At 39.7% G+C, this 14,766-nt stretch overlaps 1 protein-coding gene across 1 annotated transcript in view; it reads left to right on the plus strand.

Annotated features, from left to right (window-relative positions):
• Positions 1-14,766, plus strand: part of LOC131583671 (connector enhancer of kinase suppressor of ras 2-like) — a 166,439-nt gene that overhangs the window by 132,056 nt on the left and 19,617 nt on the right. The window contains exons 15-18 of the mRNA XM_058848054.1: positions 3,477-3,511; positions 9,328-9,376; positions 12,174-12,222; positions 13,303-13,478. Of these exons, the coding sequence (XP_058704037.1) occupies positions 3,477-3,511; positions 9,328-9,376; positions 12,174-12,222; positions 13,303-13,478 (309 nt within the window). The remainder of the gene's footprint in view (positions 1-3,476; positions 3,512-9,327; positions 9,377-12,173; positions 12,223-13,302; positions 13,479-14,766) is intronic.

The raw sequence follows: 14,766 nt of genomic DNA on the forward strand, positions 1-14,766 counted from the left end.
TTTCAGTCTTTGCATCTGAATAAATGATATATCTAGATGGAATAAATATCTTTAATTTGGCCACTGAGATTAGTAACACACATTATGAAGCTGTTCTAATCTCATTACCAACTATTCCTGCCTCTTGGATTAGGAAACAAGTAAATAATGAGTGTTGAACATTTTCACACGACCTCTGCAGCTCAGACTTCTGCTCTCTGTGGTTTATCTGATTTCTTCACTTAGGAGAAGAAATTCTGATTCAAAGGAACGATTTTTTTTGTTGTAAGTTATTTATAGAAGTTTCAGGTAAATGGGACTTTTTACAGGATTTCCTTTGGGAGAGGAGCCTCAGATCTGCCTGTGGGACCACAGAGGCCTTTTTGTCCTTTCATCTCCACTCGTGCAAGGCAGAAGCAGATCCCTGGGAATCCCTAGAGCTCCAGAAATGTGGAGCTGACTGAAGAAGGCAGATAGGTGCCAGTGACCTGAATTTCACAGAATTTGTGCTTTATAGTCTCTGACAGCATGACAAGACTTGTGCCTCCTGAGCCTCCCACATGTCTGCTACTCATCAAAGTGGCCTTGTAGTAAGATGAAGTAAAGTTTTAGTTTGGGAACTAGGAAAGGGGTTTTTTTTTTCCCCAAATGTCACAAACTGGTAAGAAGTAACTGCTCAAAAAAAATTTTATATAAGGGGGCTGAAAATGAAGGTGGGGCCTTCCACATGTAAGTCATTGTCAGCAATGTTTCTGCATATAATTACAATTTCACAAGGAAATTAATTTTAGCTATAGGTAAACATTTATAGAAATGCCAGTGTGGGTGTTTCCATGTGTAGTATCAGAAATCTTTATAAAGGTTGGCATTTCAAGCTGGCAACAAGATTGTTCTCCCAAGAGAGCTTATTTGGGGAAAAAATCAGTCAAATACGAGATGATAAATATGTGACAAAGGTCTGTGGTAATCCTCAGTGGCCACACTCAAATCCTGATAATAATCTCTGTGTCAGTGCTGAGTTGGTCAGGAGCTGAGATTTTTCTTCTTCTAATAAATTAATTATTGATAAAATCTTTAAAAGGTGCAATTATGTTTTTTATGTTTCAAGTACTTATATCAACAATTTCCTCTCCCTCTCTATTTATATAGATGTTCTTCTTTGCTCTTTTCTAAATTACAGCAACTAATAATCAGTTACAATAATCTATGAGTTGTTCAATGGTTAAACCATATTTTTCTTCTTCACACTGTTATAGAGTCTTTTTAAATTTCCCTGCTACAGACTGTGCTTCAGTTAATGAGATTACATTATTCAATATCTTTGGAAATTAATGCTTGGTAATGCAGAAAAATTTGTGGTGTTGAAAGACTGACCTCTAGAAAAATGTGGTTTATTATCAGAAGCAAATTTCTCTCCAGTGAGTCTTTTTTCAGCCTAATATATGCAAGTTCACATCACACTAATAATTGTTTATGAAATATATCTGATCAAAGGAAATCTGGAAGCCACAATCTGAGGTGCTCACGTGTGACTGAGGTTGGTTTTTGTGCATTTTCATGGAAGGAAATAAATAATTGAGTTCCTATAGCAATGGAAATTTGTAATTCAGGTGCTGGGAAGAGCAGCCAGAGTAGGGTGAGGGAGGTTTATTTCAGCTTTGTCAGGGAAGAGAGCGTGGGATGGGTCCCATTTGGGAGACAGGGAACAAACCCTGATTTGGAAACACTTTGCTTTTACTTCAGGAGCATTTTTGGAAAAGGAAATTAAGAAATAGAATGGGAAGCTCTGACTGAATTAGTAGTCCCACTTTTACTTGCTAAAATTAGAAACCTTAGAAGTCAGAGGGATAAGAGAAGGAAAGCTTTGAGCCTTCTGGTAGGACTAAATTCTATTTTTATAACAGTGGCACGGGTAGTGCTGCTGTCAAAGTTCTTTTGCTCGCTTGGCCACACAATATTTTCCTGGGCTGTCCCCTGTATTTCCAGGGATGCTCAGACTGCTGCATTTGTATTTAGCAGTGCGTTTTCAGCAGCAGAACATCTCTCAAGCAGATATTTTGCTTTAGCTGCACGCTGTTAACCCTTCCAGTCTGCTTTGAGAAAATGGGAGTATTTCTACAGGGTACTTTCAATTTGTTTGTAAATTTTTTTTTTTTGTTCTCTAGGCTACATTTCAGCATACTCTGAGGAGAACTGAGGCATTTATGGCTCTCAGGAGAGGCTGTTAGGGTTTCCTGTGCTCCATCACTCAGTGGGAGCTCCTGCCTTTACCTGGGTTCAGAAAGGAATGGCAGAGAACTCCCTGCTTTTAGGAAAACCATTTCATTATTTTAGGGAAACCATTTCATTATTTTAGGGAAACCATTTCATTATTTTAGGGAAACCATTTCATTATTTTAGGGAAACCATTTCATTATTTTAGGGGCAGCATTTCATTATTTTTTATCAGATAAGGCTTCTTATTTGAGTGGGATCATCCTTGCTGCTCACATTTGCTGGAATATTTGAGTTGAAGCACACTAAAAGTTGATAACTGGTTCTGTGCTGGGTTCCCCTGGGGCAAGGGAGACTTCTTGAAGGAGGAGGTGGCAAAATGTGTTTGTCCCCTGCAGGTTTTAGAGCTGCCTCAGAAACTCTGCTGCAAAAATGTTCCTGTGCAGAGCCCTGAGGTGCAACAGCCCCAGCAAACTTCCTGTCCCTTCCAATTGTGTGCTCTGAACTCATCTGTGAGTCAGTATTATCTGGGACCAAACATCTGCTGCAGGCCTCAAGAAGAGGCATTAACACACAAACATTGCACTTACTAAAGTGATCAGTTATCCAGAAAGTCAAAGACTGTGCAAGAGCAGATTTCTGCATTTATAAACAAATATATGTGAATTTTACATCCTATTTGGGGGTAGGGGGTTGTAATTTCATTTTTTGTATATTTCAATTCTTAGCTGTGGGAAAAATCCTCCGTCATAAAACTTGTTTTAAAGTAACTTAAACTGTCTGAAGATTTTATTTTTAACCCCAAATCAGCTGCTACTTACTCCACAAAGCCAGGTTCATTTCCAAACCTCAAAGGAATAACCAGTGAGGTAAATCAAGTTATTTAAAGTGCAAGAATGATGTCAAAGAAAGTTTGTCCTTTTGAAATTCTGTATTCTGTATTTCAATATTTGTTCTTTGCATTTAAACTCCCCTTCAAATAGTAACACTTTAGCAAACAATCAAACTTTAGCTCCCTTACTTTAAAGAGCTTTGATCACAATTACACAGCATCTGAAGTTAATTTGTAAGTGCAGATGCAAGGTGCATTTGCATTGCTCTTTTTAAGCACAATCTTCATTTTAAAATAACTTAGCTGGAAATTGAAATAAATGTTCCATTTCCTTTGCTTTAGAGTTGCAGAATGACTGTGGTTTACCTCTGTCACTTGTTTCACTGTGCCCAGAGCACCAAGGAAGTCTGGTCTTTAGTTGTGCTTAATGCTCTTTATTTTTCTTCTACAGAGAGCAGGGGATACAGTCAGTGGAGATACTGAAAGGTAATTACTTCTGTTATTCTATATTTCAGTATATACACAGTTATATTTGTGAATTAAACTCTTTTATTGACTTTTAGAAACTTTGTTGCAGTATTTGAGGAACACATTTTCAGGGTTTAGAGATATCAGTGCTGACAGCATTTAGAAAGCATTCATTTGCCAACATCTAACATAAATATAAATTCCAAAGGTTTAAAAAATTCTTCAGATAAAATTTTATAAAATATTTGTAGAGGAGAAAATTTATGCTGTTACATTTCCCAATCTACTTTTTTTACTTTTGAAATTCAGTATCTCAGGCTCACTCTGAGGATGAAAAACATAATGTTGTGTCTAACACGATTTTCATAACCAACAGGCAGAATGTTTCAATGAACATCTACATCTAATTCAGTCTGTAAAAAATCACTGCTTATATTTGTGGTTTGTAGTAGATAGATAATAAGAATGGGATCTTCAGTTTGGCCTTGAGGTCTGAATAGAATCAATTTATTCTAATGAAGGAAACAGCAATTTTGTCTTTGATTTCTTAGCTGTTTATCTGATGAAGTATCTTCATATTCACGTTGTATCCAAAAGTCTCAGTAAAAGAAGGTTTGAAGCAACAGCTACTTTGTATCATATCATCATATATTCTATGTATTCTATATATTCTAATTAAGTTTAGTTGTAATCGATGATAATTATTCTTTTTTATGTTTTTTCATCCTGTATATGGCCTGAACCTATTTAAGAAGCTGAATAATAAATTAGATTTAGAGTGTTTAGACCAATCTAAAGGATTTATAGCTGCTGATGATTCCCTTCAGTGTTACAAACATCCCTAAATTACAACTAAAAGTCTGAGGTACAACACTATCAGCTGGTGACCACCTCACGCTTGATTTTTCAGGGCTGACAGCATTTTTACCTCCTGATATGTGTTTTAAACATCGAGTGCAGTTGAAAGGCGGCCGTAGTGGTGACCATTTCCCTGGGTGTGTACAGTTAAAATGGCATTTAACCAACTGGAGCAGCAGTTTAAGCATTTAACCAACTTAGCAGAGATTAAAGTGAGGTACAGCTGAAATTCCACCTCATCTGACAAGAGACAGTCCTGCCTCTCCAGTCCCAGTTCATCACCTCAGCTAAGCGTGGGGGTTTGCTTTTACAGCAGGTTAAACATATTAATATTTTAATATTAGTATTTCGTTCCACTTCACGGCATCCCTCCTGTCCAGGCTTACCTGGGGGGAAAATGGGTTATTCTTGCTCTCTTTGGAAGTAACAACTTCATTTCACCTTTTGCCTTTACCTCTTACACCTGAGGTTTGAAAACCTACTGTTTTCTGTAAATCTGCCTCTTTTCATTTAGTCTCCCAACCCCTTTATAGATTCTCTTGTCCTGCTCTTCTCTCCCATTTATTTCTCCTTATTTTCAGCCTGGCTGTGCCCTCCCTTGGGTCCTTCCTGCCTGACTTTTCTGCATTAGAAGGAAACCCAAAACCCTTCCCAGAAACAGCCACGTGTCTCACCCTTCTCATTTCCTTCTCCACACCCACATTTTCGTGCAGCCACAAGCAAGAGCTGCAGAGGAGTGGTTTTTTTCTTCTGAGGAATTTTGTTCTTCCCAGAGCAAAGGGCTCCTGGTTTTTCCCAGTGGATCGCACATGCTCAGCTTGGCAGGGACGTTGCAATCCAGATGGAACATCCCTGGTGGACAGGACAGGGCATCTGCCAAGAGATACTTTCCAGGGACATATGACTTGATGAAATTTTGGCAAACTTTCATAGCCAAAGGCTATGCTTTTGTGTTCTTTTATAGAAAAATCCTTCTCCCACACATTTTAGATTTCAGGCCCAAAACATGACCATATTATATCTTTTCAATATGTTGAAAGATATTTCAAGAGCCAGAATTATATCACCTTTGTAATAACCTTATTTAAAGTGATTTCAACAGCTTAAACCAAAATAAAAACAGTTTTTCAGATATTTAGCCCCTGGAGTTAGGCTCTGGGGACCGGGAGACAAACTGTGTAGATAGATTGACATATTTGGATGAAATACAATTATCTTCAATAACTGAAAGAGGAGAAATGTAGGTTGGATATACAGAAATTCTTCCCTGTGAGGGTGGGCAGGCCCTGGCACAGGGTGCCCATAGAAGCTGTGGATGCCCCTGGATCCCTGGAAGTGCCCAAGGCCAGGCTGGAGGGAGTTTGGAGCAACCTGGGACAGTGGAAGATGTCCCTGCCCATGGCAGGGAGTGGCACTGGATGGACTTTAAGGTCCCTTCCCATCCTGTGACTCTGATTTTAACATCCAGGGACCTGTAGAGCTTCTGTGACATTTATTATCGCATCCTTTGTTTTAAAAAAGCCAAGGAGGAGGAAGTTGTTCCTTGTGTGCAGTAGAAGGGCCCTCAGGCTGCAGGGAACACGTGCTGCAGACTCCAGCAGCTTTGGGAGAGCTACGAGGCTGCAGGAGCTTTTTTAACTCCTTGGATGAGTAGAATGCAGAGCAAACCTGGCAGCTCTGTCACAGCCTGGGGCAGAGCAGAAATGAGGGATCTCTGCTGTACAACTCTGGGTTCTTGCAGACTCTTGGTGCCTGAACTGCTCATCCTGGCCCGGCTCCGCAGCCCTCGGTGCAGGACACGGTGCACCCCTCACAAACCTGCCCTGGCAGACAAACCTGAGCTCTCCTCACAGCTCCTGGGGCTGAAGTTCACAGAATTCACAGAATTTCTAGGTTGGAAGAGACCTTCAAGCTCATCGAGCCCAGCCCATGTCCAAGCTGCCCAAGTTGTGACCTTCTGAGCAGGGATCACAATTGAGGAAGTTTCAGCGTGCAGCTGGAGGTGGAATCCCTGGATGTGTGGGTGCACCAGGGTTTTGGGAAGCTGAGCTGCTGCTCCTGAGCTGTTCCCCTGTTTTCCAGGAGCCTTTTCCCCGCTGGGGCTGTTTCACAGACGAGGAGGAGGCGCCCAGTGAGGAGTCAGTGCTGAGCTTTCCTGCAGACAAACACCCAACTCTGTGCTTAGCAGGGTTCTCTGTGAGCTTTGATCTTCATCTCACTTTGGGAGAATTTTTTGCAGTAATAGGAAGCCTCAGCACCTGTGGGTTGTGGCCATGGCTGTGTGGTGTGGGCACCTGGGCACAGATCCCTGCTTCCCTCAGCAGCCAGGCCTGCAAGGGGGAGAGAGGCAGAAAAACTGCACCATTCACTTCATTGAGATTTCTCTGAGTATTTGCTTCATTTTCATGTGAAAACACTGCCCAAGTTCTTTCTCATAACACGTTTTGTCTTTGTAAATAATGCTTAAAGATTATTTTAATCACGGTCACGGCGGTGTGCTTTGGAAATTAATTTTATTTTGGTTTTTGTTAATACCAGAGAGATAAGAAGAGATGAATATTTTTAAAATAACTTTCAGTCTTGACATTCTGCTGTCAACATTGCATGTTCAGATGCACCTGTACTGCAGAGATTTACAGATGCACCTGAGCTGCTCGAAGCATCAACAGCCCAGAGCAGAGACCTGAGCCAGGGATTTCAAAACTCACTACAAAATACTCAATAATTAATCTGCAGTGAGAATTTATTTGTTGTAACAGGAATATATTATATAAGAGATGGAAGTTCTAGTAACCTAAATGTAAGTCATGGATCCAGATGAGGTGATTAAAAATGCATTCCTGTGACCAGGTAGATAAATCCAAAATGCTACATCTGTGTATTAGTCCAAGTTGTGAAAAATGGATAAAAGGGAGACCTTTTTATCCACAGAAATCCCAATATATGCCCCACAGGTATGCAGAGCACGTCCAAAGTCTCAGAAGACATTGCTTAAGTCCCCCAGGTTTCTTCCAAATAGGAATATCCAGAAATCCATTTGAGGAAATTGTAGGGTAGAATAAGTATTTTAGAATGAGACTATAAATGTAGTTTAATTAATAAATTTTATCAGTTACATTAATAAATAAATGCTATTTATGCAGTTATTTGCTTAATATTTAGCTTTTTCTATGTGATATTATTTATGCAAGGAATGTTTCTGCAGACATACTGAAATAATTGATGGATTTGTTTCTTGTTTTCTGTTTGTTTTAATTGGAACAGTCTATTTCTAGATCCTGAAGTTTGTTTCAAAAGCACAATTATGCATGAAAATGTATTTAGTAGATCAACTGTTTTAATTGATTTGAGAAATATTAGTCCAGGTGCTTATAATTTGTATCACTGCACATCTCCCCCCTTCTTTTCCGTTTATCCCCGTTTTTCTGTAACAACGGATTTCCTAAAAATAAAGCTGAGGAATAACTCAACCAAATATGATCCAGAGCATTTCAACCAGAACTCACAATGTACTGTGGGGTTTTCTGTGTCTAAATTGGTTCTGCCACCTTCATACAGAAAAATTTCTAGTTTAGAGAGGAGAAGAGATCAGGATTTCCTCCTTCTGTGGTCTGCACATCTGAATACTTCAGGAATAATTATATTTGGGGAGAAGTATGTGATAAACATAAATTCTTTTAACAAACAAACCTCCTGCAGACTGCTGGAAACTGTTCCCAAGTGAAGAAATGACACTTTTTGCGTGCTAGAACACCTGATCCTGACCTGACTTCCTGGCCAAGGTTTCAAAAGCTGCTCCTATCATGAACTGCAGACTGCTTTCCTCACTTGACAGCATTTTTGCTGCTGAGGGTCTGTGATTGCTGCAAGGAGACCCATTATTGTGCTTGCACAGAGGCAAATAAAACTTCACAAAGGACATTTTCAGTACCACCACAGATGCACAACTGAGGTTGTATATTGTATAATGCTGAGAGAGAGAGTGGAAGCATCAAAAGTGATGCTTTCCATGTAGGATTAAAAGGAACAGCTCCAAAATCAGGGGGAAGTGCCCAGAAGGATGGAACAGCATTGATGGCATTGTCAGGGACAGAAATGGGGCATTAATGGCACAATCAGCAGCATTTTGGGCATCTCTCCATTCCCTCCCCAAATGTCTGACACTGAACTTGTTTGGTTTCCACTGTTTCCTTCAATCCATGTCACCTACAGACAGCTCAGAACATCCAAGTCTTGCCTATTAACCTTTGAAAATTTCATTTCAATGTTAAGTATTCCTTCCCTTCCCTGCAGGCTGGAAATTTCCTTTGCCTCAGGACCGTAGATGTTTCTAACCCCCAATGCAGAAGTTGTTTCTGCTGGTAAATTTGATTTCTCCTTACAATGGAAATCTTCAAATGAGAAAATGCCACTTCCTGCCTCGCTAACTTAAAACAATTGTTGTTATTATGACCAACAGAATTTGGCAATATACTAAAAATGTCCACAATCCTTTTATTCCTTTTTAATTTTTCCCATCAGTCACTTTCCCATTTCTGCACTCTGTTTCTATTCACATGACAAATATGAAATAATCTACAGTTTTAAGGGTTCTCCTTTTCTTTGCCTTTGAGAGCATGAAGGGGAATTGTGTGTTTAAGAATTTCTGTGCCAGATCAGATGAATCTGACCCTGATTCTGTGTCCTATTTCCATCATGGCCAATGCTGTTTGCACTGATGAGGAAAAGCCTCTGGTGCTGCTGCCCTGCTTTGTTCTCCATTCTTTACAGAACTCACATATATCAGATATAGTATGTTTGCATTTTAAAGTGTCAGTTCTTGGTATCTGTGGCATCCTGTGGCAAAATCTTACAGAACTTTGTGCTGCAGGATGCTGTGGTTATATTTAGAAATTCACAGAGTGACTGTAAGCGCTGTGTAATCAGTCTGGATTTTTTCCTGGGGTTATTTGACATCTTTCTTCTGTCTGTCCTAGATATGCAAGTTCTGCCATTGACCATCCAGGAAACACATCCATGAGGAAGGTAATGATTTATAAATGTGCTTTAAATAAGAAAAAACCTCCTCAGCTGTTCAACTCTGCCATATTTTTAAAAGATACTTAAGATATTCCAAACCTTGACATTTGCCTATGTTACGAAAGAGTTGAAAACAAAAATCTAGGAATAATTTCCATGTTGAGGAAATTGGCTGCTGCAACCACAGCTGGTAAATGTGTCTGCAATACTTTTAGTTAAATTTAGGAACTTAAGAATTCAGTTAAGTTTAGGAAGCTTGGGGTGTGTTCTGAAGTATGTGATGGTTTGGGGAGGAGAATCACACACCACCTTGGGCTGGAAGGAACTTCTGGAGGGAGGCTTACCCTGAAGGTAAAGAAAAGTTTTAAAACTCTTAGAATATTAAATTAGCACCAATACTATTGATAGGGAAATGGGGAATTAAGATTTTCAAATATTTTTGTGGTACCAACTTCGAGATGCTCCATTTTCAATGGAAAATAAGTGTGAAAAAAAATCTTTATTATTTAACATTTTGCAATTATTTCATACAAAGGACAAACAACAGAACTTTCATTTGTAGAATGTCAGTTCTTCAATTTGACTTAGCACATTTTACACTGATTAGGCTGGACAGAACTTGGACCAACCTGCTCTACAGAAGGTGGCCCTGCCCATGGCAGAGGGTGGAATGGGATGAGCTTTAAGGTCCCTCCCAACCCAAACCTTTCTATGCCTGTGCTGACTCAGTTCTAAATAGTTTCCCCTAAAAACTCCTGAGGTTAAAACCAGTGGAGGTACAACCGCTCAATCATTCAGTGTTTCTGTGACTGCACTTCTCCTACCCCCTGGTTACACTGAGATCTCCTTAATTTACCTTCACCCTTCAATTCTAGCAGCTTTTTTCATTTCCATTGGGCTGGTTTTGGGTGGGGATGGTGGGATGTGCACTCTCTGACTCTGGCCTTGTGTTGTGGTTTTGAGATAAGAATTGAAACGCTGACAGCCCCAGCGAGTTCTCCATCATCTGTCTGTCTCCCATAGCAACTCTGAGTCATCTGGAGTTGTGAGTTCCGTTTCCTTGCAGTGTTTGCCACCAAGTTAATTACATATAGTGCTTCTTTTATCTCTCAGAATGTGGGGCTTGAATTTTTACGTTAGCAGTGCTAATTAACTGCTGATTCCCAAGGTATGGCAAACCTTTAGCTTTCTCTGGTTTCCTTGTTTAGAATACATTCTATGTGGGCATAAACAAAACAGGAAGAATAATTAACTAAGCTTTTTAAAAGAAAGATATTTTTTTTATTTCAGCAAGATATTTTCAGCTCTCCCTTGATCTGTTGTACTTTTCATTTCACAACATTTTATTGTGTTTTTCATTATTTTAAAAACTTTGATAGCAAACAATGCATACCAGTTTCTGGTATCTCCTCCAGGCATTTCATTTGTCTTGCAGTTCTTTAAATTTAACCACATTTCATTATAGGGTTTTATTCCATCACTCCATTTCTCTAGCCTAAATTGTGGGAAGATTTGGTGAGGTGTTTTCCAGGAACACACCTGCTTTGCCCTGGTGCATTTCTGTGGAAAGAGGAGAGCCCCAGCCACCACAGAACTCCAGTTGACACAACAGGGCAGATCAATATTGCTGCTGCGATTTGCAGCACATCAACAAAACCCCCCGAGCTGCTGTGCACATTTGATGGTTTCTCTCAGGGTTTGGCTGTTTCATTTTCTGTATTTTGCCACATTTCCTCCAGCACAGGAGCATTAATCTTCTCTTGAATGAAGAGACATGTCTGCAGAGATGCGCTGAGCTGGTGGCTGCTCTCGCTCACCGCACTCTCCCTGCCAGAGCAAGCGGGGTTTTGGGGTTTTGGGGTTTTGGGGTTTGGGGAACCAAACCCTGGTTCCTGTCCTGGGGCTGCCCAGGAGAACTCACTGAGCTCAGGAGAGCACAGGGAGCTCCTCCAGCCTGGGGAGTCAGGAGATTCATCCCTGCAGGCCCCACAAAACCTCCCACTTGTGAAGCGCTAAATCGCGCCAGGGTTACAAACAGCACATCCAAACCCACTCCTCCCTCTGCTGCTTTCATTTAAAACAAACCTTTTTCTCTCTGGAGCTGGACTCTCCTTTTCATCTGATTCTTTTCAAGGGTTCTTAAGCATTTGTACATTGGAGGCAAATCCTTACCAGTTTTTGAATACTGTCCTTGTTTTTAGGTTTAAATAAAGAGAGGTTTTTAGGGTTTTTGTTTTCTTGGGTTTTTTTTCAGAATCTGTAGCAATTTTCCAATGCTGCCACAAAAGAGAAAAAAAAAATTTTTTTGTTTCTCCTGAGACTTATTCTGTCAACCACAACCCAAAAAACTTCCTTCTGTGGTGGGAAGAGTGTGACTTTGACATGGCATTGAGCGCAGGATTTTGCACATAATGTTTGTGGGGAATATTTCCTTTTGAATGCTTATTTTTATAATTATTTCATAGATGCAACAAACTTCCAATACCAGTCATTTTATCAGCTCATTCATGGGAGTTTATAACTTTAGTTTTCAAACTACTGCACAGCTGTTCATGCCAAGGATTCCTTGATGCTTTCGTTGCAATTGTAATTAATCTTTTTAAAGCTATTTTAATTGCAGATTTAGCAGAGTATTGCTTTCTTTATGATGTTGAGGAAAACAGTAAGGGGAAAAATGACAGAAGGGAGATCCTGTGATCGCTGATGCTGTGATAACCCTGGAGAGGGGTGAATGAGAGCTCTTACATGTTACTGCTGTCACTTGCACTGGTGTTTCATGATTTATTTATTTTTTTCCTTACAGTCATTCCATTACGCTTCCCTCAGGGTAAAAAGCAGAAAATGGTCAAAAGGTAACTTCCTTCAGTTTACATTTTGAAACTAGAAAATGAGGCTCCTTCTTGGATAATAAGTGATCTTTATCAAAAGTTCAACTTGGCTCAAATATTTCTAAATTTGATAGTAAGCAACAAAGAAAAACACTAAATTAAAATACCAAAATAAAAGTTTTAGAGGTATAATATTGCTTGGGTGGGTGGTAAAATTTCCTCTTCCTTAGGAAGAAGGCAAGGAGTATCTATGAGCAAATTGATGAGAACTTGCTTATGGAACACTGCAGAGCAAAGGATGGTGTTTTATATTCTCAAAATTTCTTCCCTGTTTCACAGCTGTAGGACAAATGTAATTCTTGTAGCATCATAAACTTAATTTTTCACAGAAAAAAAAAAAAAGTGTGATATGTGAAGGAAATTTCCTACAGAGTGTTTTTTTCAGGAAAATAAATGATACCATATTTATTAGAAACCTGGTTTTATTAGTACTTACAAGACAATCTAAGCCTTTCAATAAGGATTCATTGAAATAACACCAAGAAGAAGAAAAGCAACCTTATTCTTGGTGCTGTGCCTTTAACAGGATGCTGTAAATTTAAAATATTGGTGTTCACTTCAGGATAAAAATCATGTAAGCATATGCACTGTTATGGAAGTGAGCAATCTTACTTTTTTATTGGTTATAAAAGTTGGGTTTAAAAATTCCCATCATTTGACAGGGCTTCTGCTGCTAAAGGGAAGATAGATAGAAAAAAGTAATGTTTGCATCTGTGCACAGATTGTGTCCTACTCTGAGTTCCTGACTGAGGCTAAATAAATATATTTTTATATATAAATAAATATATTTTTACTTTGGAATTATGTTGTCCATCTTAATCAGAAAAAAGAAAAAGCAGCCCTTAGAGGAATGAACCCTCTAGAGATTAAATAAAGCATTGCACAAACCAGGCCCTTCTAATTTTGTGTTCATGGGGAAACCAGAATTGCAGGGCACTGTTGAATTTGGAAATTGCTCATTCTGAGGCTGGGGAGGATTTGGCTTGGAGGGTTTTGAATTAAAAATGGAACAGTTCTCCCCCTGTCACCCCATGGTGTTCCCAGGGAGTTCCCTCTCCAGCGTGAGCAGGAGGCGCATTTCCTGCAAGGACCTGGGCCACGGCGACTGCGAAGGCTGGCTCTGGAAGAAAAAGGATGCCAAAGGTTATTTCACCCAGAAATGGAAAAAGTACTGGTTCATCCTGAAGGATTCCTCCTTGTACTGGTACACGAACCAGAACGTAAGTACACGCCACGATTGGACAAAGTAAAAATGAAACCTTGGGATTTATAATTCTTTTAAAGTCTATTTTTACTGCGTGCTCGGATGAACCTCATTTGCCAGTTGTCACTTTATTTGCCAGTTGTCCCATTGTCTGGGAAACTCTGGATGGATATATTTCAATTGAAATTCTTTTTTGAAGTCTCCAAGTCCATCTTCAAGCTTAATAAAATAGCAGATGTTCATGGCAGTCTTTAAGAAATGAATGTCTGTAGTTAATCCTTTTCCACAGATTTATTTGGACTAACAGTGTTCACACTCAGCTCTCCCCAGTTTCAGCTGGGGGGGATGTGTAAAGTCTAACCATTTGTGTTAGTTAAGCATTCTGTGAAGCAGATGTGAAAATCTGAATTTGTAAATCTCTTTATCTAGAAGTTATATTTATATCGATGTTCCTCTAGCTTTTTGCTGAATTAGTCTGGAGTTTGCAGTTTCTCATGTGTAAAATGCTGTTCTTGGTGAAATTTTCCTGAAAACCAATGGGCCTGTGCTGGTGCAATCTGCATAAATGTAGGGAAAATAACAGAGTGGAGAAGCCCAAAATGGTTCAGTGCTGCTCTTCCATTTGTGTGCAGCAGCCCCAGCGCTTGAGCTGAACTCTGCAGCCTACTTTGGTCACTGATCTTTTACTCCAGCTCTCCCATTTTCTTCCAGAGGATGAGTTTAGCTGTGTAATTCCCCCCAGTTTTTGTGGGTGATCAAGAGGTTTTGTGGTATTTGACATTTCCCGTGTCAGGTGGGAGGCACTGGCTGTGTCCCCCTGACTCTCAGGCTGTGGCTCAAACCAAGCCATAATTCACCATGTCCTTGCTAATAACTTTCAAAAACCTGCCTGGTGTTGATATTCCTCCCTGCTTTTCCTCCTGAATTGCTTCAAAAGAAGCAAAAAGTGACAGGATACATTTCCTGGTTATTACCTCCCCATTTAATCAGAGGTGACCTCGCCAAGGAAGCTCCTCAGGGGCTGTCAGCAGAGCACGTGCTGTGACAGCTGTGACTTTAGAGAGAGACCTCCACCAAACAGCTGTAAAATGTACTTATTTATGATTTTTAATGGTATTTGATTGATTGATTGATTGATTGATTGGTTTGTGGTGAAGAATCTGAGAGCTCTCCTCTGTTTCAGTGCTGAAAGGTTTTCTGTGATCTTCATCAAGAAGGGATTGGGATGGCTGTGCCTCCTTTCAGAAATTATCAGTTTAGTTACCTCACAGAGGTAATTTACATTGTGTGATGAATTGAATCAA

The sequence above is a fragment of the Poecile atricapillus genome, chromosome 12 (genome assembly GCF_030490865.1).
Source record: "Poecile atricapillus isolate bPoeAtr1 chromosome 12, bPoeAtr1.hap1, whole genome shotgun sequence".
Lineage (NCBI taxonomy): Eukaryota > Metazoa > Chordata > Aves > Passeriformes > Paridae > Poecile > Poecile atricapillus.